General features: G+C 39.3%; 1 protein-coding gene across 2 annotated transcripts in view; it reads right to left on the reverse strand.

Moving 5' to 3' along the window:
* Positions 1 to 22,911, reverse strand: part of LOC140229354 (stress-activated protein kinase JNK-like) — a 67,609-nt gene that overhangs the window by 16,859 nt on the left and 27,839 nt on the right. Inside the window, exons 2-6 of one of the 2 annotated variants that reach the window (XM_072309642.1) lie at positions 16,859 to 16,973; positions 7,070 to 7,261; positions 4,456 to 4,585; positions 2,615 to 2,779; positions 601 to 766 (exon numbers count right to left, since the gene is read on the reverse strand). In XM_072309642.1, the coding sequence (XP_072165743.1) occupies positions 601 to 766; positions 2,615 to 2,779; positions 4,456 to 4,585; positions 7,070 to 7,236 (628 nt within the window). In that variant the 5' untranslated portion in view covers positions 7,237 to 7,261; positions 16,859 to 16,973. Of the gene's footprint in view, positions 1 to 600; positions 767 to 2,614; positions 2,813 to 4,455; positions 4,586 to 7,069; positions 7,262 to 16,858; positions 16,974 to 22,911 lie in introns of both variants that reach the window. The other variant, XM_072309641.1, reaches the window with a different exon arrangement.

Raw genomic sequence — 22,911 nt, forward strand, 5'->3', positions numbered from 1 at the left:
GTATTCTTAATTACAATCTCACAAAAGAAAGCTTGTGAAGAATTAAAGGTTTCCCTCCCAACACTTCCTCAAGATCTAAGCTGCCCAACTCTTACAGAGGCATGACAGAATGTGCAAAATCACACATGAATGTGCTAGATGAAGTAGAAACACATTTCCAGTAAGTTCAATAGGAATAGCAGTGGGAGATTTGTGGGAGATTTTTCACGTCCGCTGGAGAAGACTTTACGAATTACAACTTTCAGGAAAGACACAAGAAGGATTTGTTTGGTACAGATGTGTCTGCCCTTATCAAACTTGCATGAACAAATTTGGACAGGATGATTTTCAAATATATATATCAATGCACTAAAAATGTTTGCTGGAATCTTCACCACAGCAAAATGTTGAGGTTTAGGAACACTCTTTAATTACAACACAAAAACTCTCCATCACTATAGATGTATGTTCAAACAATTTGGGAAGCAGTTCTAATTCAAATATGAACACTAGAAACCAAGAGATTTCTCTTGGATAAATGAGATCATATCACTACTGTTTTCATCATGTAATTCCGAGTGAGACACTCTGGGCGAGTTCTAGGCACACTGCTCCACTCACCGTTCTCCTTGTAACCCATGCCTAGGATAACCTCCGGTGCTCTGTAGTACCTGGTGACAACGTAAGGCGTCATCATGAAGCCAGGACTGGCTGTCCTCGCCAGACCAAAGTCTAGGATCTTCAGGGAGCAGTCTGTCTTCACTACTATATTGCTGGGTTTCAGATCCTGCAGGTTGGAAGGACAGTAGAAGAAGGACCGTTGGATTTCGCCAATTAACTCCATAATCAAAGATTTGACTATTAATTCATAAATGCATTTAGTGGTGAAATCGCCAACACTTTAAACATGTGTGTGTGCATGACTGCCTTTTCTGTATGTATGTCACATTTTTAGTGCACCAAAGCATGCTTTCCATAAGAGTTTGTACTACGATGTTAGTAGCATCAAAAGCCCTGCTTTAACAGACCTTACCCAACAACGTTAAAACAACGTCCGGAGAACAAAATTCCTCAACTTGGGCGAAAAAACCGCAGTTAATGCAAGGGGTATTGTTTTAACAAATGCAGAATGAAAATCTTCTCCAGGTAGGGTTCCCTAGCAACCTACCTGTTCATGTGCGTAGGGAGTGTGGTTACAATCTATGCACATGACAGATGAGCGGTGTATCATTCTGTTTGGACTATTGGAATGCGTGTTGAGTGTAAAAAAGGAATGTTACTGCGCAAGCGTTTTAACAGAAGTGTTGTTGGGGTAATGTCGGGGTGATAACCCTGGCTGGCTAGGGTAGAATTTGGCAAAAGTTACCATGACAATGTCCGAGCAACATTTTGCAGGGACCGCTTTAACAGGCAGGGTAAAAAGAGATTGCCCGGATATTGTCGCAGGAACTCTGGTTTGAAAGGCTCTTTAAAAACAGGGCTTAAGTCATGCAGACAGCAAATTTCCCCACCCGATTTGAAAAACTGGCAACCGAATTGAATAGGAATTGTTCTTTTTTCCCATTCCTTAGTGAGGCCATCTTTCACCTCTCATCCACAGCTTCACCTAATGTCACCTACAAATGGCTGCAGAAATATGCATAGAGGAAGCAGGGAAACTAAGAAGAACATCCTTTTAATTTCCTCCTGTCTCATGTGATATGTAGAGGCCTCTCCCCGGTCGCCTCAAGACATACATATGTGACCTTCACCTTCTTCTTTTAGATGTTGCACCTCGTAACCTAAAGTCAAATGTGGTAATGTGTTTCTGGAATGACTTGACATTTCGAGCTATAATGAACCTATTTTTTGCTCCTGTATTCCTTCCTTACGATGCTGCTGCGTGTTGGCTGCTCTCTAACCTCTAAGATATTTACACTGATTAAAGGCGCTATCTCTCATTTGCAATGCAAAGCTCTGCAGCTAGAGAAACTGCTATATCAGAGCATGAGATTAGCTGACGCAATATAACACTAGACTACAGATGTCAATCAGAAGAAAAGATCTAAATTGATTGTTGCAAATACTGCAGGAATTCATGCACACACACACAAAAAAAAAACCCCACACATCAAAATGCAAGAAGACTTCTACTTTTCACAATATCAATCCTTCACTTGGATTGTGTGATACTGTTCTCATTTGGAATGTGGAGCCCCTTCACTGCCCCTTTTCCATGAGACTGAACATCCTTGACATATTTGATCTTAAATAACTTACAATACTTGCAGCCTAACATGATGGTGGCCTAATTGCTGCATTTCCTATTACTGCAAATCAACTGCCGGTCTCATGCACAGAAAAGGAGCACTCAAAGTAAATACCACTGCACACTATATGACTTTTGGTCCCACGACTGACCAACTTTGGATCCGACATAAATCACAATAGCCTGAGAATAAATATGCTTGTTTATTTCAGATCCAAAGTCGGTCAGTTGTGCGACCAAAAGTTACATAGTGTGCGGTGTCCTAAATTTAAGCTTAACCTAGACAATCAACAAAACGGCACATTGACACTAAAAGTTAGTGAGTCCGCACGCAAAAATAGAAAAAAAAGCAGGGCCAATTGAATGTAGTCTCAGTGTATGGCCTACTCTGTGTATGATGCCTGCACTGTGTAAGTGTTTGATGCCACACAGCATCTGGTATAGCAGGTAGGAGATCCGCTCGTGATCCAGGTCCATCTGTACTACTTGGACCAGGCTGGCGTCCATCAGCTCCATGACCAGGTACACGTCGGAGAACTCTTCAAATGTCCGCTGAGGCGTGAAGACATTCAACAGTCCTATAATCTGCAGAAGACAAGACATCAAAAAAAAAAAAAAAAGAAAAGAAAAGAGAGCTATGAATAACATCACAAAGGAGCATTTTCTGATCTTCAGTATAAGTCCGATTCTACATTGCTGAATGCAAATTTATACAGAAGTCAGTTTGTAGATAATTCAGAAGCTTATGTGGAAAAGGAAAATGTGCAAACTATAACATGGACAACTGACTGGTGATAGAGCATATCTGAATGTTAAGAGAACAGCTATGGATGCATGATGTGTGACACAATTTCATCGTTTTGATTACTGGCTGAGCTGAAGGAGGGCAGCGAAGCTAATAATTTTGTGCAGAATTATCATACTTTTGTCTCCTCTCTGGAATAGAGAAAGCATCATTATGATAGCAACTAGAAAGAAGAAAAAACACTTATTACTACTCAGGAGCGACTTCTTTCCTACACATCTCTTGCCTAACACTACATGTATGTCCTTCTATCTTACATTTATAATCCTTTTTTTTTTAAAATCTTTTCCTCTTTTTTCTTTCTTCGTATATTCTTGATTCACTCTGTGCTGTCCAGTCTTTAGCAGGTGGTGGGGTGGTGTTGGATCAATGTTATCATATCATGTGACACCCTCAGGAAAATGTGTGTAAGTTGATGCAGACATTTTAATCATCTGCCTTCAATGCCCACTTATGTACACATAATGTACAAATACCAACACTGAATTACAATGTATAAATATCAACACTGGATTACAATGTATAAATACCAACACAGGATTATAATGTGCAAAAGTCTACACTGGATCACAATGCACAAAAATCAACCTCTGAACTACATACCATGTAAGATAATGATCAATGCAAATCAAAATAAGCAAAAAAAAAAAAAAAATCAACACTGGATGATAATCATTTCATTCCTATTGATTCCATCTCCCACATCACTCCCTACTCTGTCATCACAGTTAATTGTTATGGAAGGCAGTTGCACTCAAATCCCCCCCCCCCCCCAATGCAGCACTATTACTTTCAATCAGATCAAGCAAAGTAAATCTGCAGTGGCCTGATCCTGACCTTTTAATGAGAAACTAGAATCAATAATTAACCATGACCTTCTCCTCGAGTACATTCAGCCAGCCCATTGTCAAATACACTTTCACTGCTCAGACCATATGGCCTGTTCTGTCAACCCCTTTTATTACTACCTCACATTACAGTCAGTATGAAAAAGTGATTGATGAATATTTCCTTGATACTATGTTTATCCTCAAAAACCAGCCAATTGTGTGCTGGCCAAATGTTTTTATTTCTAGTTTTTACCTCTGTTTATCATCCACAGAAGATGGTACATAAAAATTTACAACTAACGATTGAACTGGGGGGAAAAAAGTAACTTCAGGAACAAATCACTATACTTTTCTGAAACATAATACTCTAACAATCATCATGCCAGTCCAACATATCCACAACCGTGTCAGTACTTTAACAGCATACTGAGGGTTTTTAACAAATTCTACTGATTCAGTGTTGTTTACATCATCCATTATTCAAGGTGTACAAGACAAATTGTTATCACGTACAATGCTGTCATCAAATTTTTTGAGGATATTTGGCGTACCTTTGTATGTTTTTGTTTGTTTGTTTTTTAAGACCAACTTACATTTTTATGATTGCACAATTTCATGAGGATGTACTCTCTGTACGCTCGTTTTGCATGTGTGACATTCTGGAACGGCCGACTTAACTTCTTGATGGCAACACTCTGATTTGTGAGCACATCGTAGGCAGCGCTGTAGAAAAGATAAAAAAAAGGAGAAAGAAAGAAATATCATGAACATCCATGACTACCTCAGAGATATTGCGGTCACATGCAGCTCCTGTACTGATCTTTCATGGCACTGTTTCAAACATTTTTAATGATTTGGATTTCTAACAATTATAAACTAAACAACCTAAATGCTCATGACTGGTTATCACTATGGCAAGTAAACCTGTTTATCTGCATGTGTTCCAAGTTTCTGTGAGAAATGGGCAAAATGGGCAGAGTGGTAGTGTCACGCACGAAATGTTAATTGATATCCAAAAACAAAACACTGACAAAAAAAACCCCCAACAACAACAAACTTCAAATTCTTGGCCAACTGTTCACAAATCCAGCAGCAATCACTGCACGCTCCTTCTGAAAATATCAAATCTTGCATCATACAAACTATTTTTCCTCTCCAGATTTAGTCCACAATGGAGTTGGTATTTTTTACTTTGAGCTAATAGTCTAATTAATGTTTTCCTAGCTGCTGCTCTATGTGCCCTCGTGCAAGGTAACTGAGGTTATCACAAAAGAAACAGGATATAACTGTAATTTGGTACAATGCTCATGTATAATATTACAAAAGACCCTTCTGAATGCCTGTTGCTACTATTGATATATGTGCTTTTGTTCTAAAAAAAATCAATTCAATTACAGGTGTTCATTGAACTATCCCAAATCACATGACAAGGGTGCATCGAATATCCATCTACTCTTGTCAAAAATATCTCCGACAGGATTTACTTTATTTCCCCCACTGCCCCTCCTCCGCCTCCAATTTGTTCTCTTGCTGTAATGTGTACGGTCCATAAAATTCGCTTTCGTCGATCTACTCATGTTCTCTGACACACTACAAACCTCTATCACGGACATCTCGAGCTCTTTGCGATAATTTTGGCAAATTGATAGTTTCCTCGCTGGAACTGCACGACAAACATTTGGGAAATCAAAAGTCTGCGGGTTGTCCCTGCGGGGCAAAACATTTATTTTTGCGCTGTTCCGTTTTTGTTTTTGTTTTTTCTCCCCGTTGTTTCTGTTTTGTTTTGAATCCTGCCAGGTGTCATTCACTGCGTGCTAAAAGCTGCCATGACTTTCTTGACACTTGCTAATGCCAAGTGCATCCATGCTCATACACTCCCTGCCTTTAGAGGTGTGTAACGATTAAATAAGCCACAGGAGAACCATGATTCCTTCTTGGGATGAGTTGATTCAAGGTTACCAAGGATGCTCATACTTCCTGGTGGTTAGAGAGGAGCTACCGATAATAATGCATCGTCTCTTCTTTACAACGTCCCACATGTAGGTGTCAGCTATGACTGGTGTCTAAAGCCATGCGTTCCAACCAGCGGAAGCATGCATGACCAACATAGCCAAAGCTACCCAACTCCAGGGCTGCACATTTTTTTGTTTGTTTTTTCATTTTCTACTGGTCCAAACCTATGATATATTAGTCCTGCATATATTAGTGTTAAGCACTGCCTACTCAAACACCATCACTACAGGAACCGCAGACGACGTGGAGAAGACGAGATGCCTGGGAGGTTGGAAAGCATTGTCCTTGATGACCTCTTTATAAGCTGCTCCACTTTATTGTCACCAAAACAAAAAAAGAAAGAAAGAAAGACAAGTACTGGCGACAAGAACAGGGAGGCAGAGACAGCTTCTCTACCTGCAGGTTCACCTTTGATGGCTACAGACGAGTGATAGGCGGATGGTACAAAATTGGCTGGAAATGGCCGGGAAATTGGCAGCCATCGTTGCAGGATCAATGCTCGCTCAGCCCCTTCCACCATTGGCTGACAAAAATAAGGCGATATGATTTGCTCCAAGGGGCCAGTTGGTATAATAGCTACAAAAATATGTAAGGATTTTGATCAAAGGGAAAATCTTTGCTTTGCATGTGAAGCTGGGATGATGATGTGAAGAAAGAAGGGAGGGGCACATGAAGCAGATTGCAAAGTACCTTAACACGGACAACAGGCAATTATTAATTTGAGTGGAACTAGGACAGAAGAATTCATGTGACAGGCAAGGATGCACTATCATGAGATTCCTGCCCACAAATTACCCTCACTAGAGACGGATAGTTTGCACAGTAAACTTCAATCACAATGGAGAGCAAAGGTGTGGGCCTACAGTATTAAAAAGGGTGATGGTTGACACACATGAGGACCAAGTGGGACCCATCAATAATGTACTATGATAACATGCCATCTCCTCCACAAGCCACAACCCTTGCCTCTTGGCCTCCAATCGCAAGTTCCACTAATGCTACCCTTTCTGAAACATACCGACAGCTGCAGGCTGTAAATTTTTGTTTCATTATCTTTTGAATATTGAGTACATCATTGATATTATCACTATCAATATTCAGTTTTTATCATGTTTTCAGAAGACATGGGAGGGAAAAAAACGGACGTTGTGGGAGAGTAGCATTCTGGGTAAAGAAGGTTTTTGGGGTACTCACACGACGAGGCCTTGGGCCCCACTGCCGACGCTCTTGAGGTTCTTGTACCGCTTGAGCACCTGGAAGTGGGTGTCGCCGATAGTGACATGGTAAAACTGGGTGTTGAGTTGGTGGTAGTTGAACTGGTGGTGGTTGGGTTGGTGGTGGTTGAGCTTTGTGCCTGCCATGAACGCTTTCCGCTAGGGCCTGCACCTATATATTTCACAACAACAGAGGGAGACAAAGCACAAGGAAGCAAACGGTTAAAGGTCTTGTTTACCTTAGGGAGCAGTGATTTAAAAATGTTCAAGATATCACTTTTGAAGCATACATGTAGGTCAGTTGTATCACAAAACATCCTACCATAAAAAAAAATTGCAATTAGGCCCAAAATGAGATATCACTATTTTTCTCATTATACCATAACTGTAGACAGTTTAATCTGGAAACATTTTTATTATAATCCTTGTTCACATTAAACAATACTTAATATTGATTATACTGGTTCAAATTTTTACATTGGTTGTTTCTATCCCTAACTCACATGTTAGAACTATTTTGAAGCACTAATGCTGGGTTTTTGTTTCATCTGCAAATGGTGCATGTAAATTATGCCTTTAAAGCAGAGATACAAAGTCTCAATGTGACTCTACAGTCTAAAGCCCAATTGGATATTATGTCTCTTCCAATACCATGGTCACCTCTTCTCCCATTTTATACTAAATGCAACTATCATCAAAAAGCTTGGTGCCAATAATTATCCATTGTAATTTAAAGGACCAAAGGTCATATTGTTAGACTGTTTCACTAAAAAGCATACACATAACATTGACTGGGAATTCTGATAAATGTTCAAGAAACCTCTTAAGCAGCTTTAAACTATTGGAAATGTGTCCTGACTACTAAAATCATGTCCAAAACACTACATTTCAATGTAAGTCATTGCAATAACTTTAAAAATACATAAATAAAGACAATATCATTCTGAACTAGATATTGACAGTTTATTTGTGAAAAAGGCACATGGTTTGCTATCAACAATATTGTTATCAATTATCCAGACTATATCTCTTTTTACTCTCTCTCTCTCTCAAAAAAAAAAAACAAACAACCAAAAACAAAACAAAACAAAAAGAAAAGCAAAACACCCCAGGATAATTTCTCGAAAACTAAAATGTAGAAACACAAGTACAGAGTATGATTTTGTTGAACAGTTCTGAGACATTAGAAAGAGGATGCTATAGAACTTCACTGATAATACATGTACCTCTACAAAGGTTTTCATTAACATGTGTCAATTGATGAGATCTCAGCCCCAAAAGGTCAGAATAAACAACAGCAACAACAGAAAAAAAAGATACTCTTACAGAGAACAGTGATAGCACTCTTTTTCAGTCGTGTAAACATACAACACATCTAAGTTTTTAGACGTGAATGGAGTAGAAAGGAAAGGAGAGAGACAGAGATTGTAAATGAACACAGCAGCGTTGACAAGCACACGCTCATTGAGAGGCTCACCCACATGTCCCACAAAATTCGAAATGTTTACCGAGATTAGCGAGGCGCCACAGGCTCGTCCTGCGGTAGACTGACGTCTATTAATTATTTCCCTTTCTTTCTAATTCGGGGCTGGGAACATAAGGCACTCTCTCCCCCTGCTCGTGATGTATTGCCCTGTCTGAAAATGCCGCATTCCCGATGCTGTTTCTAACTCGCTGGGTCCCAAACAAACTCCATTTCAAAGTGCGAATGTGCACTACGGCTTTTAAAAATTTTACCTTAGTACAGTTGCCTTGGTATCCAAAGAGTTAAAGGTAGCAGTCTCTGATCTATGGGGTTGTGGGAGGGACCAAGGAAGGTTGTTATCAGAAATAAATGCTTCCTTATGGCAAAGAAAAGTTTGTAGCTGACCCAGATATGCCTACTGAAGAAAAAAAAAAAAGATTTTACATAATACTTTAACTGGGCAGGCTTTCTAATTCTGTTCATTCTCACTACCTACACATCTATGTTTGTGTAAACTTGTATCTAGTTTTCTCATTCATTTTTGTTTACAGTAAAACATTTCCAATTTTCATGACTCAATATTGCACACAAATATATTAATTGACCGGAGACATCAGTATACATGTAAGTGCATTACCAGTGGTCGTTAGATTGAAATGACTAGCAATTCTACCAGGCTTCACTGTGTACAGTGTTTGAAATAGTGTCAAATTCTGTGCTTAACATCATCACTGTCTCAACTTATGGGAAAAGACCTGACAAATAAAGATAAAAAGCTTGAAGAGAAAAAAAAAAGTTAAGAAAATAAGGAGGGCATAAAGTATGGGCAGTAGAAAGAAAATGACCAAAACTTCACCATGCCTTTTCGGTTTAGTGCCAGCTGTACAATATTTCCCTTTTAAAAATCTACAAACTTGTTTGGGTTGTAATCGGAGTTGAATGACTCCATAGTTACAGTACATACATGTAAATGTTACAACTTTGTATTTCTGTCCCGACTTCAGTAGAAGGGTGCCATGAGCCAAAGTCCAGATGGCAAGGGGAAATTGGGTTCATTAGTTCTGGTATACAACTGAAGGACTGAGATTTCATGTTTTTGACACACCCCTGGGATATAGTTTAATCACTTTAGCCCACTGGGCACAAAACAAAACAAACAAAAAACAAACCATACTTCTTTACACAAAGAGAACTTACTCCTTGTGAGGTGTGATATTGACCACATGCAGAAAAAAAAAAAGTTTACAGGCAAATAGTACATCTCACTGGAAATCCTGAAATTATCTGATAATACATTCAGACTAATAATAGTGGCACACATGGGAAGTGAAAACAAATGTATTATACCCTTGCAACCTCCCCCATAGGAATTCCAACACCCTATTTGCTTTGTGCAAAGGCTTAACCATGTCAAATTAAAGGCTCTTAACATTGTATTATGCTTCTGCGAGCCAGCACAAGGTCAACAACAGCATCAACAAAATACACAGGGGACTCTCATTATTACGAAGTCCTCGGAACCAGCATTTTCTTCCATGTATTGATATTTTGTTAAAGCCAAAGAAATAAAGTAAACGATACATAGATAATAATTTTGGGACCCCAATTTTTACTTGGTTGTAACAATATTTCACAGTGACTGTGTTCACTATCATGCAAGTGTACTGTACATAGCAAAATACCATCAGCTTGTACTATGTGTCAGGTTTCAGATCACATTGTCTTCTAAAGTCAAGCTCTTTGTTTTGGTTTATTTTTACTTTGCGAAATGTTTGAACTTTTATGTCAATGTCCTTATCCCTTTAGCTCATAAAGATGACACAGACACAAATCAAAATCATTCTTGATATTTTTATCCAGTCAATAAAATCTTCACAAAAACAAAGCATCCATGCAAAATATAAATTTAACACTAAAACTGTGATGACAAATATTATCTGGTATCAGCGATCAAAATGAGATCTCTCATTTCTTTTTAAATGCATTATTGAGGTACCCTTCTAGTCTGGAGGACGCACTTCAGATTTGAAGAAACTTAACTATCTCAAGGTTGTACATTGTATGTGGAATATCTCAACTCATACAGTATGCATGCATGTATGGTTATGTAACAGTACCGCTAAGTCTCCTGATTCATTTAACCCAACAAAAAGTTTTTATGGCAGCACAATCATTACACTTATAGATAATAGTCCGACTTATACCCCATTCACAGACTCCAAACATGGCACAACCTCTGTAGGTCGCGACATGTTTACCTCAGATGATGGGGACTCTGAATGGTCACGGCACAAAGTATAAAGCACGAGTCTAAAGTGAGTCTGGCACAAGTCTGGCATGATTGTTGTGCTAGACAGCCTAGCACAAGTCTAGCACAACCTCTAGAGGTTGTGCTGTGTTTACCGTAGACGAGCGGACTCTACACGGTCTCAGCGTGAACACGGCACACACTTCCAGTGACCTGCACTGTTCGTGGTAAAGTGCGCATATAGGTGCGCAAGAAAAACTGCATGCCCACTGGTTTCCATAGAAACAGGCTGACCTTGTGCTAGACAACCGGGGAAGTCTACACTGGGGTCTCTCTCATCCCCCTCCGCACAATTAGTTATTAAAAAACAAAACAAAAACAACAACACTTGTTTTCGTCTGGCATGTCCTCTGGAGGTCTTCCTTGTACAGGGGACTCTAAACAGGGTAAAAGTCATTATGTACCATTACGAAGAATTACTACTAATGTCTTAATGGAAGAAAAGTAATTATTAATTGTAACAAAAATTCTACACTTTACATTTATATGAACACTGATAAACAGGTTGATGTGGGTGATGTTGACTTTTCTTTAAGGGGGGAGAATTTCATGTTGTAACATTTTCATGGGGGAGCATCATGACTTTAAATCAACCTTGAAGTTATTCCCGTTGGAACATTTGCTGACACCGCGAGCTGAATTCGGCATTTTACTAACGAGCACCTATTTGCACTTTTTTTCTACCCCTTTACTTGGCACCGAAATTAATTGTAACCACAGATCTGGAGGGGGGAAACCTGAGACAAAAGATGAACAGGAGAGCTGCTTGGCCTTGGTGTGCTATTAGGAACAATTCAAAGGTTATTTTTACAATGGATGTGCCAAAATTATACATTCCTGTCCTTCATTATATTGCCTCCTAGAAAAAAAAAAAATGTAATCTTTTCAATGCTTACAATATGGAATCTATTTTGAAAAAATAAAAATAAAAATAAAGACAGTAGTGGAACAAATGTTTTTGTTTATGCCAGTTGTTGGCTACATTCACTGAAGGGGTACGACGTCACACCTCCTTTTAACCAGCAATAAACAGTAACAGCAATACTATACATGTACTGTCATGCACTGTTCTAATGTAAAGCTGGGAACGTAAATTGCTTCATGAACACAAAAAAAAAACAACTCCATGGCGCAACTTTACATGGTATAAATACAAACAATACCAACAGGTCACTGATCGATGAAAGGAACAGCCCGAATACACCCTGATAAAAGCACATGGTCATATATCAGAGATGAAAAATAATAAATGGTAGGCCTACATAGAAGACGATTCGAAGATTATTCAGAGAGGATTTCACTTTGTCCTCAAACTGCTACATGGAGTGACTCCTCCATACCTGAATTTAATGCCACTCCTGGTTTTAAATTACTCAAAATTATGTTTAACTGCCAAGTCATTCAAACAAACTTTCTTGTCTGAAATCCTTATCCCCTGTATCATGGATGTGGATACCACATGAGAACAGATCGATTTATTTTTTTTTTAATTGTGCATTATGCACACCTTTTATCCATCTATAACGGCTTTTCTCTATTGACACTGCTTTAACACGAGGCAACTATATTTGTTCCACATGATGTCGACACTAAAAACGGAGGGGGGAATTACGGATTTCATTATCGACACACCCAAATCGACTGCGCAATCGACTTAATGAAAAGATAACTTATCCCGTGTCATGGGAACACACTTTTCCATTGGCAGCAAATGTGTGATGAAATGACTTTGCATCAGTTCGTGACAACAAAACAAGGAAGTAGTATTCCTTGGCAGAGAACAGCCAAAACACCGCCAGCGTTGACACAAAAAACATTTGCATGTAACTAAACATCTTTTCCCAGATACCGACATCTGTACTGCTTTCATTAGTGCACCCCCGACTGCATTGTCTTGTCGTTGTTTGGTACAATCTTAGGAAGGTCAACTGCCTGAAATCTGGTTATATTTTTCCCCTCTCTTTTTATCAAGAAAGCAAACTGTGCTTGATTTCCTCCAAAGGGAAATTGTCTGTCCATCAAAAGCAGTTAGACGGTCAGGAGACCTCCCTCGATAACAATCCAAACCAAACACTACATCACTATTATGCCCTCCCCGACACAAGGGTACATGTAGCACTGTATTTAAAACTGTGCGGTAGAAGCATCTCCCCCCCCCCCCCCAATAAAAAAAGAGAAACAAAAAGCCAATCAGGTTAAACCTGAAGATGAAATTCCATTGCGTATGACACTGACATTTCTTTACAGGATGCCATTACAGATTATTCTTAACCAAAAGATCAAATATGAGAGCCATACATAGGAAAGCGCAAGGATAACTCAAAACCAATTCCCATGTTTCCCACTCTGTGTACACATGTACAATAGTTGTAATTGCACAAATAATGACAAACAACATCTACTGCATATGTATACAGTAGGTCCACATGCAAACTTGAGAATCTAGTGAAGTATGTAGAAGTATGTAGAACATGTGAAGTATGTAGAACATATTATATACTAATTATGCAAATACACTGCAGCAAACCCAAGCTGCACATCCTTTTATTTTCCCCTTTCGCAATCTACGGCGACATTATTTAATAAAGGGGGTGTACAAATATAAGATTGAGACATCATGGCACAACAATAATTGTGCTCATCAAATTTATATGTCTTGATCTGACATTACCTGAGTAAATTACTAAGTACATTCCGCAGGATTTTTGAATGATTTTGATTTTGTTTTTGAAAGACCCACCATGAAATACTGGAACATACTGATGCACTTTAATTTCATGCCATTTTCCTTGAACACTTGATTCATCTTCCAACTGTGACAAATTTGTAGGGTGATTGATGAGGTAGCTGCTACAACATGACCATGAACTCATTTTATCATACATTAACAATAATGGATTTCCATTTTCAGCACCAGTGAAATCATTCCCTCTTTTTTGTTTCTAGACTACGGGTAGATAATATTTTAAAAAGGGTATAGTGCCCCACTACAAATGTAAAAGGTCACAAGCAGAAGACAGGATAAATACTGTCGATCAGTAATCGTTTGTAGTTCCTTGTAAATTTTACAGTTTTTGAAACCCCTTGCTGATAAGTCAGTCTCACCTACTATAAAGTCCTATCATCAAGCATAATTTGGAAGCATAGAAGATTTAGAAAAACAACTTTGCTCTTGCATGTGTGTGCTAAAAAAATGCTGAAGAAATACACAACTTCTTTTTTTTTCACAAAAGAAGGGAAGGTTGAGACTGGGGTTGAAATTGAGAGTAATGTCCTACAATTGTATGTACAACTGATTTCACTGTTTGTTTTTTTCTTTCTCTTCAGGGTTTAACACTTTATATGATGGCCTGTTCGGGCCACTAAAATCTTTGAATCTGACATTTTGGTGGCCCAAAATGATAGGAAATACAAAATTTCATATTTAATCATAGTTGCCTGATCTGGCCACAAAATAACCTTTTTTGGAAATTTAGTACCCCGACATCAATTTATAGTGGCCCTGTGTCATCGCTTATGTTGAGCCCAGCTTTGTTTCACTTCAGCCACATATTACAACTGTATGCACCTGCATTTGACTACAAAGTCACCTTGTGTTTTTATCTAATTTTTTTCCATGAAGCAATATCAGCAAACTTACACCAAATGTCAGTCATTCAGCTAGCATAAAGTGTCAAAATGTGAATGTGTGGATTATTTATGTCTTTTCAATAAAGACCACCAAAAAAGAAAAATCACTAGATTACAGGAAAGGTATTCATTAACAGTGAGTACATGTAGCAACAAGGTATACTTGCTACTTTGCCTGCGTATCTGATTGACCTTTAATCTCCTTCATTACCTGGTTTGGCACACAATCTGAGATGCTTTCTTCACCTATTGGCACAGATGCTGGGGACACTACTTGTCACTGACTAGAGATTAGTTAATCTCCTTAAATCCCTATTGTGTCACTGTGACCTTCCTATTGGACTGAAGCACATTGCTACACCTGAGTGGGCCTACTAACTTTACAACTTGGATTGATAAATGAATGCTGATGGAAAGGCTTGATAAGTTAGGTTAACTAATGTCTGGGCACACAAAAGGGGTACACTGGAAAGGGAGGGTGGGGGAATGTTTTGAACTTTTGCTTTAATCATTCTAAAATGCCAAGGTTTATTACAATGGCAACATTATAAACATGACATCAATGCTTTTTCACATTTTGCACTTTGACAAAAATAGTCTCAAAGACTTTTAGGCTTGATGGCTGTTCTCTGATAAAAGGGTGCACAACCAACTACGAACATCAATGCCTGGAGCTTCTTTGATTTAAGACAGAATGTATGACTACTGTAGGTGTTTATGAAGAAGAGACATTATACAAATATTCCAGAGATTGTTGTAAAATGTTTCATGAGATGCATTTGTAATGAATAAGACCTTCAGAAAGTGGAACAGTTCTCATGGTTATGTCCCATCAACTTTGATGATTTATATTCCTTGCACTTGAAATGATTCCCTGCTTCTTCCCTGTTTGGACCATGCAAATATTCCAGTGTGTGCCTGCAGATGCAAATACTTTGAAATAACAACCAAAACAAAAACAGAAAAACCGCTTGCTATCAAATTTCCCAACCTTTATCTCTGCCTGAAGTAGGGTAGGCCATCAGGATTTTAGAAATGTCACAACTGAAATTGGTATTAAAAATGACACAATCTGTCCACAAAGATTTGTTTTTTTCAGTGAGTTTGAGTATCAAATCTAACCAGTAACAGAAGAGTGCTCACAAGTCAATACAAAATCTTCATAAAGGTCTGGTAATCCTCATTAAGCAGGGACTAGGAAACTTAAATAAGATTACCATAAACAGGCAAATTGTAAACATGTTTTCCGGTGGGGTGGGGGGGGGGGGGAGGGGTGTGTACTAGTACAGCTTGTGGCCATTTATGGGGGCTTATCTGGGTATACTTTGTATATCAATTGACTTCTTAGTTTCACCCAGCACAGTAATCTTTGAACAGCTTAGTGACATGTTACATAAAGGGATATGATGAAGGTAAACAAGATTACATTGTGCAGGCTAGTATATCCTACATACCCCCCCCCCCCAAAAAAAAAGGCCAATTCCAACAACAGCAGGAGAATGAGAACTTGACAATTACCTAAGCTAGCCACAGCGGACATTACAAAGCAGGAAGCCCAACTCGTCAAAAAGAACAAAACAAAAATGAACGAAATGTTCAACTTCAAATGATGGATAGATTTGGCCTGTACTTGGTACTTGGTACTTGGTAGTGTATCCTCCAAAAGACCCCAAGCGGAGTTTAAACTGGAGGTGGCGGCAGAGGGTGGACTCAGTTTGGGAGAATACGGTTTGAAACCATGGTCTTAAAAGTAGCTGAATTAACTTGGGAGATTATACATTGAGGAAGGCTATTCCATGTCTTTGTGGTTCGAGGGAAGGTGGAATTCCTGTACATATCTGTATTGCTAGTTGGTACCTCAAACTGATTTGAATAATGTACAAAATGTACAATAATGTACAAAAGGGTAAAACAAAAACACAGAAATATTGGAACATAGGCCTGTCCTCCACTTCTCTATGTATTCATTCCATTGTGTTCATCTGACACCTGATACCACCCTAGGATTTCATTATTGTGTTGCTGTGCAATCCATTCTCTATCAAAGGAATCCAATCTTGATGAGGTACAGTATATAGCTCCATGATTCTAGGGCACCAAAGCATGATGTCATAGCCATTCATTGCCATGGTAACTGGTTCTAAACAAACTCACCTGGCCTGAGTGTTTATGCGCCCACCTGGTTCCAACCTAAGCTGAAACAAGAGAGAAAATGTATGACATCATCACTTTGGTACTCTATAGACAACAATGCCTACTACTAAAATGTACTGCGCTGTAAATATCAGCAAATTTCAAGTTGCCTACAGGGCGCACATGTAGATAGTGTGCCGACACCTGATGGAACAAAGTCTATAAGTACTCACATACAAAGAATAGGATCCCGAAGGCAGAGAGCAGCTCTTGGCGGCTGCTGGTTGGCGTTAGTCCCTGCAGCTTGGGCAGCGAGTTTGTCAGTCCTCCCTTCCTTCAAGGTGAGCTCTGCACATAGACAAAAAAAGAAAAGAAAAAAAAGAAGAAGAATGGTGAAAAAAAGCAACTGCAAAACAGGGTCATATCTATACCCCTGCCAGTGGTACAAAACCAGCACACGCTGTCCTACAAAAAGGAATCATCATTTTAATACTGGCTGATATGAACAGTACTTCACAGAATCAACTCCTTGTATTCACTCTAAACTACACGTATATGGCTAATACGTGCCCACAGACAACACCAAGCTCCCAATTTCAATCAAGCCCAGCATTAGCGAAAAAAAAAGAAGATACAATTGTAATTTCATCACAGGCTATCAGGGGAAATACCACGAGGAGATGTGCAACATTTGTGTCAAGTTGGTTCTGAGGTACAGTATACACATGTCTTGTATCATTTTAAATTGTGCAGGGTATTACCACAGCTATTTATCCACTAGCAGAATAAGAAAAGTGGGCAAGTGGCACATATCATTAACATTGACAGACATTTGCTCCTGCGACATTTGCTCCAGCCTTATTTTCTCTAAGGACTTACGATGTAGGGCTAGGTTTAGAGTTGTGATAGGATTTAAGGTTTAGTTTGATGTGAGGATTAGGATTATGGTTAGGGTAATGTTTGTGTGTAGAATTTATGTTCGGCTTCAGTTTGCACATATTTCACAGGAGCAATTGTTGCAGGAGCAAATGTCATGGAACCATCATCAACAGGCAAGTGCACGAGAGCTCTCATTACTTGCCCCGACAGTGAGTTTTTCTTGTCCTGGGCAAACAGGGAATGTGTGTTTGAAGAACCCTGACATGCACAATGTATCATTGTACATGTAAACTGTGCATGTATGTACTATCACAGGATTCTGCAGCCTCTGTATCATTCTGCGGTTGCGTACTCGTCAAAAGAACCCAGTGCACATGACGAATTCAACGTAAAACGTGTAAATATTTGGACAGCGTTACTCCTCATAACATGACGTGCACTGATGGTGGCTATTTTGGTTTCTGACACTCATGTTGCATTGCTACGCTTTTACAGTAGGATTACATAAACTAAGCATAAAATCTTTTGATATTCTTGAAGAGTTCCAACATATTATGGTATACAACCTGGCAGGAGTATTATCATCTGCACATGAAGATAATGATCTACACTAAAAAGTGAACAATTGAACCTGATATGGGGAAAATATGATATGAAAAACATAAAATAAAATAAGAAGATAACTTTAAATGCAACATGAGAAGGTCATCATATTGCAAAGCATAAAATAAAAGGCATTTGTATCTATAAACAACTCTTAGAGCAAAAATGTCATTGTATCATTTAATGACTATTGCTAAGCATTTAAAAAAAGTATCCAATATACCCAATTCTTTTTTTAGCAAGTTAAAATGCCTGTTTCCTTCAGCCAATTTGTGTGATTCCTTTCTGTTTATCATCCTGTTTATAGATGATCAAAACAATACCTTCTGTTTCTTTCTAAGAAAAAAAAAATATATATACACATGTATGTGCTCATATATTCATTATTGTTTTTTATCTGGTGCTTGCACACAGCTTCTACAGTAATACCATCAACTTCAACAACCTGCCTACACCTATTCCATAAGTCTGGGCATTGTGTATATCCGTTCGTCACAGAGCACGCTTGCCGAACAAGGTCAATCTTCTCGACCTACTATGATGACGGTCTTTTAAGACGACTGTCTTGCAAGCGGGAAGATTTTACCCTTGGCAAATATTACCATGACACTGCAACCTAGGCTGTATGTAAAACCTTGCGCATGTTACAGTATGTGCACAGTTTGGAGGCCGTGTGAACATGTAAGCAAGACTGCTCAATGCAGTATACTCTATCCCAACAACTTTGCCATGTATACACCTATCCCAAAACTTCAAGTTATACTAACTACGATCATAAAAATTCCTTCCCTTCACGACAAAACTTTGATGCCGTTCACACCTACATGCAGTTAGCAAAACTTCAAGTTAATGCTAACTACGATAGAAAATAAAGGGCGCCTCACATTGGCGAATACTGCACACAAAATTCCACCCGTATAAGGTCACTCAAAACGACAAGAGTGTCGTGGTTAACAAAACTCCGTTCACATTTGTCGTAGTTTTAGCGCTCTGTGGGGGGCATTTCCAAAACCACGATGAAACTACGACAAAACCCTGTGAAATCTTATGGTGTTCTCGTGGTGTTTTCGCCTTAAGGTTTTGTCGTAGTTTTCAAAACTACGTGCGTCTACATCTGCACTGTAACTTGAAGTTTAGTTCCCTAGGGGACTATTGTAGTTTACAAAACTTCATATTTTGAAAACTAGATGTGAACCCTGCTACAGACTAGTTACGTTCAGACGGGAGCCCTTAACCTCGAAATTAGGAAACTTCGAGGTTAGAGCTTGTAGTTAGGGACCGTGAAGACGCACTCGTAGTTAGCAAACCTCGAGGTTTGCTCGATGTTTCGAGCCACGAGAAATCTTATGGTTAGCGCTCTAACCACGAGCCATGGGGGGTCCCCACTCGTAGTTACGCACCGTGTGGACACAAAAAACAACGAACTCGAAGTTAAGAGTGACCTCGCCGTAAACTCCAGCCCCTACAATTTCCCTCTGCTTCCGGGTCAACCTCCCAAACGTACACCACAAATACACTACACGTGAAAAACCTATGACGCACGAGACAACAACATCATCTTTTCTTCCCATGCGCTTGATCTCTGAAACTGAACACGTCGAACTCGCTACTGTATTCTATATTCTTCTCCGACGCTAAAAAAAAATGTTTTCGATGAATATCTTCATAAAGGCATAAAGTCATTAGTGCAGTGCTATCTCTGCATACCATGACAGAGAACAAGAGTACCTGTAGGCGAGTCCGACAGGGTTGGACTAAAGAATGAATAGACGTCTTATTAGCAGTGTGGGCTGAAGCTTCCGGTTTTGTGGTTTTAACATCGAGTGGGACCCACTCGTAGTTACGGGGGGGGGGGGGGGGGGGGCAGAAGCTTTACCTCGAGGTTTCGTAACCTCGAGGTTAAGATTCGTCGTGTGGACACACGTGGTAGTTAGGGGGCAAGAGCTAAACCTCAAGGTTTCCTAACCTCGAGGTTAGGGCCTGCCGTCTGAACGTAACTACTGTCAACTTGCCTGCTCAAATGTTGATCGACAATGCCCAATGCCATAAATGATCTGCAGTCAACGCTTAAAAAAAAAGGAATTAATAATAACACTGTAAGACCTTAATTAGCCAAAGTAGTAATGGCATGTGGTAACGAACCTAAGTATTAATTGCTTCACAGCTGAGCAGATGGAAATAGACGTCCAGTTGCCATTGAAAACACATACCTTGTAGGGCACAAGATCAAACAAGGTAGCCAGACAGGGTAATGATCACACAGTAGGTCAGCACATGGCAAATATATGTAAGGTAATTATAATAGTATTGACACAAAGTCCATGAAGATAGAATGATAATATTCAAAAAGGAAGATCGATGTGAAAAAAATTGATACATGTGTACTATGGATTTATCAAAAAGGCAAAAACAGCCAGAAAAACGGAAAGGACCAATTTGAATGACAAAATACTCTAAAGTAATCTAACCTTGTAACCTTGGACATTTTGGCGAAGGCAGTGATAGAGATAGGAGTGAATCTTCCTGTCCAATTTAATACAGAGTTTAGAGTACCGGTGCTCTATGTGTAAATGCCCGGTACAAATGAGGTATAAGTAGCCCTAAGCAAACAGGCATGATGGTGTATAGCAACTTGCATTTTCACAACACTTTAGTAGAAATCTGACATGGCGCCTCCGTTTGTAGAAGAAAAATCACATGGTTAACATAAACTACAAACGATATAATGTCACTATAAATTTAAACCATACAGTAGCTTTAGATTTATGGTAGTTTTACTATACAGCACCTTCAAGAAGCTACATTCTGTCAATATTGAAAAAAAAAAAACATTTGGTTGTAGGTGACCTACAGCACAAATCACTGAAAAAATACAAACACAGACGAGGCGCATTAATACAATCGTGAGTCTTTATCTCACTGATCACAAAGATCTAGTTCACACATCTCCCGCACATTTGAAGACCATCCGCGGAACCACCATTCCCCCAACCCCACTTTGATTATCATTAGGAGGCATTATTCTCCCCTCAAGGCTTCTGGAATCGAATAGAGCGAATCATCTGTGCAAATCTTCCACGCGCCACTCAAGTGGCCGCCCTGCAGTCTCCTCTGCCGAAGAAGACGACGAAGAGAAAGGGGGGGGGGGAGGGGTAAGGGCACCTTCCATCTACGCGTGGCCTTGGCTAACACATCCAATATCGCTGGGCATTCAGGATGCATGAGCATGCACACACACACTTTGCCGCATTTAGATAATTTGCTCTCCCTCTCTTTGCCCAGCAGTAAATAACAAAGGGTGCCTCTCCGATGCGTGCGTGCGTACGGTGCATCGCAGAGAGGAGAGCAATGGCCAAATGCATGCATGCATGCATTTCTTATGCATAGTTATCATCAACGAGCGCATGTCCCTTGCAACGTCTCTGTCTATGCCTGCATACAACTAACTGTGTCAGTACATCTACTCTTCCATTAAAAAAATAAAACTAACCAAACATTCACTGCACCATAACAAATCTCATTCATTTGTGAATGTGCCCAGTCATTATGATGTTGCAGAATGTGAATGCATCAAATAAGTCCGTGAACAAATGAAAATAGGAAGAACTACTCATTTGGTAAAAATTTAGTCATGGTATACACATTCCATTTCCCCACACATACAATTTTTTTTTTGTCTTTTGTTTTTTCCTCTTCATCTACTACATCCTTCTTTTCTTGATGGAAGCCACTAGACAGTTTATCTGAAAAAAAAAGTTGTGCATGGATTATCACTCTTAAGTACCTCAGAGGTTAAATCAGTCCATTCTCCCAAACCTAGCTGAATCACTGATGGTTGTTAGTCCTACATCCATCATTTTTTTTTTCTCTACATTTCTTGTGAATGCTTTGCAGCACATACTGTATGGGTACATTAGGTACATAAAAAAAATAGTTTTTGTTTTTGTGGTGTTAAGTTTCTCTCTCCTATGCCCATTCCAAATATATTTCACCAATCTCAGCATTGAAATAATTATCCTCTTTCTTTCCAGAGGGTATGAAAGGGGGGGGGGGGGGGGGGGGAGGATACTACTAGTGACCAAAGCATCACTTACCCCCCCCCCCCCCACCACCACCACCACCACCACCACCACCACTCCAACATTGATAAGAGTACTTTTGTCTGGGCATCAAACTGTAATTTTTGCACATGCATGTAATTCAGCAGTACATGAAAATCATTTAGTATGTAGATCATCTCATACTTTTCCTTTATGATGTAAATCAATGTCTTTCAATATAATTCCTTCTATGTATTAACCACCTTTCAATCCCCCATCATCAATCTTGCCCTTCCCCTCCCACTTTCACCTCCTGAAACACACACAAACACACACACACACACATACACACACAAACCTCCCGCTGCCACAAACCCGGAGGGTCTGCACCTGTACACCCAAAAATACGTGTTGAGCCAGTGGCAATGCCGACAACTCCGTCATCAAATTGAATGATAATTAAAATCGCAGCAGCTCTCTCTTACTTTCTCTGTCTCTGTCAATCTCTCTCTTTCTCTCTCTCTCTCTCTCTCTTGCTATGTCCTTCTAAAGTCTGAATGTTTCTATATTGGGGCCTTACAGTCATTCTTGGGATTGCAGTAAAATTGCAAAGCTTCTTGGCACCAATAAACAACAGATCTAATTAAAACAAAAAACAAAAACAAACAAAAGCAATGGCTAAATATCCAATTTCCCCTACAACATTTTAAGACTAAGCATGCTAAGTAATCCCTTGATGATCCCTTAAACTACTGAAATTACAT

The sequence above is a fragment of the Diadema setosum genome, chromosome 5 (assembly GCF_964275005.1).
Source record: "Diadema setosum chromosome 5, eeDiaSeto1, whole genome shotgun sequence".
Classification (NCBI taxonomy): Eukaryota; Metazoa; Echinodermata; class Echinoidea; order Diadematoida; family Diadematidae; genus Diadema; species Diadema setosum.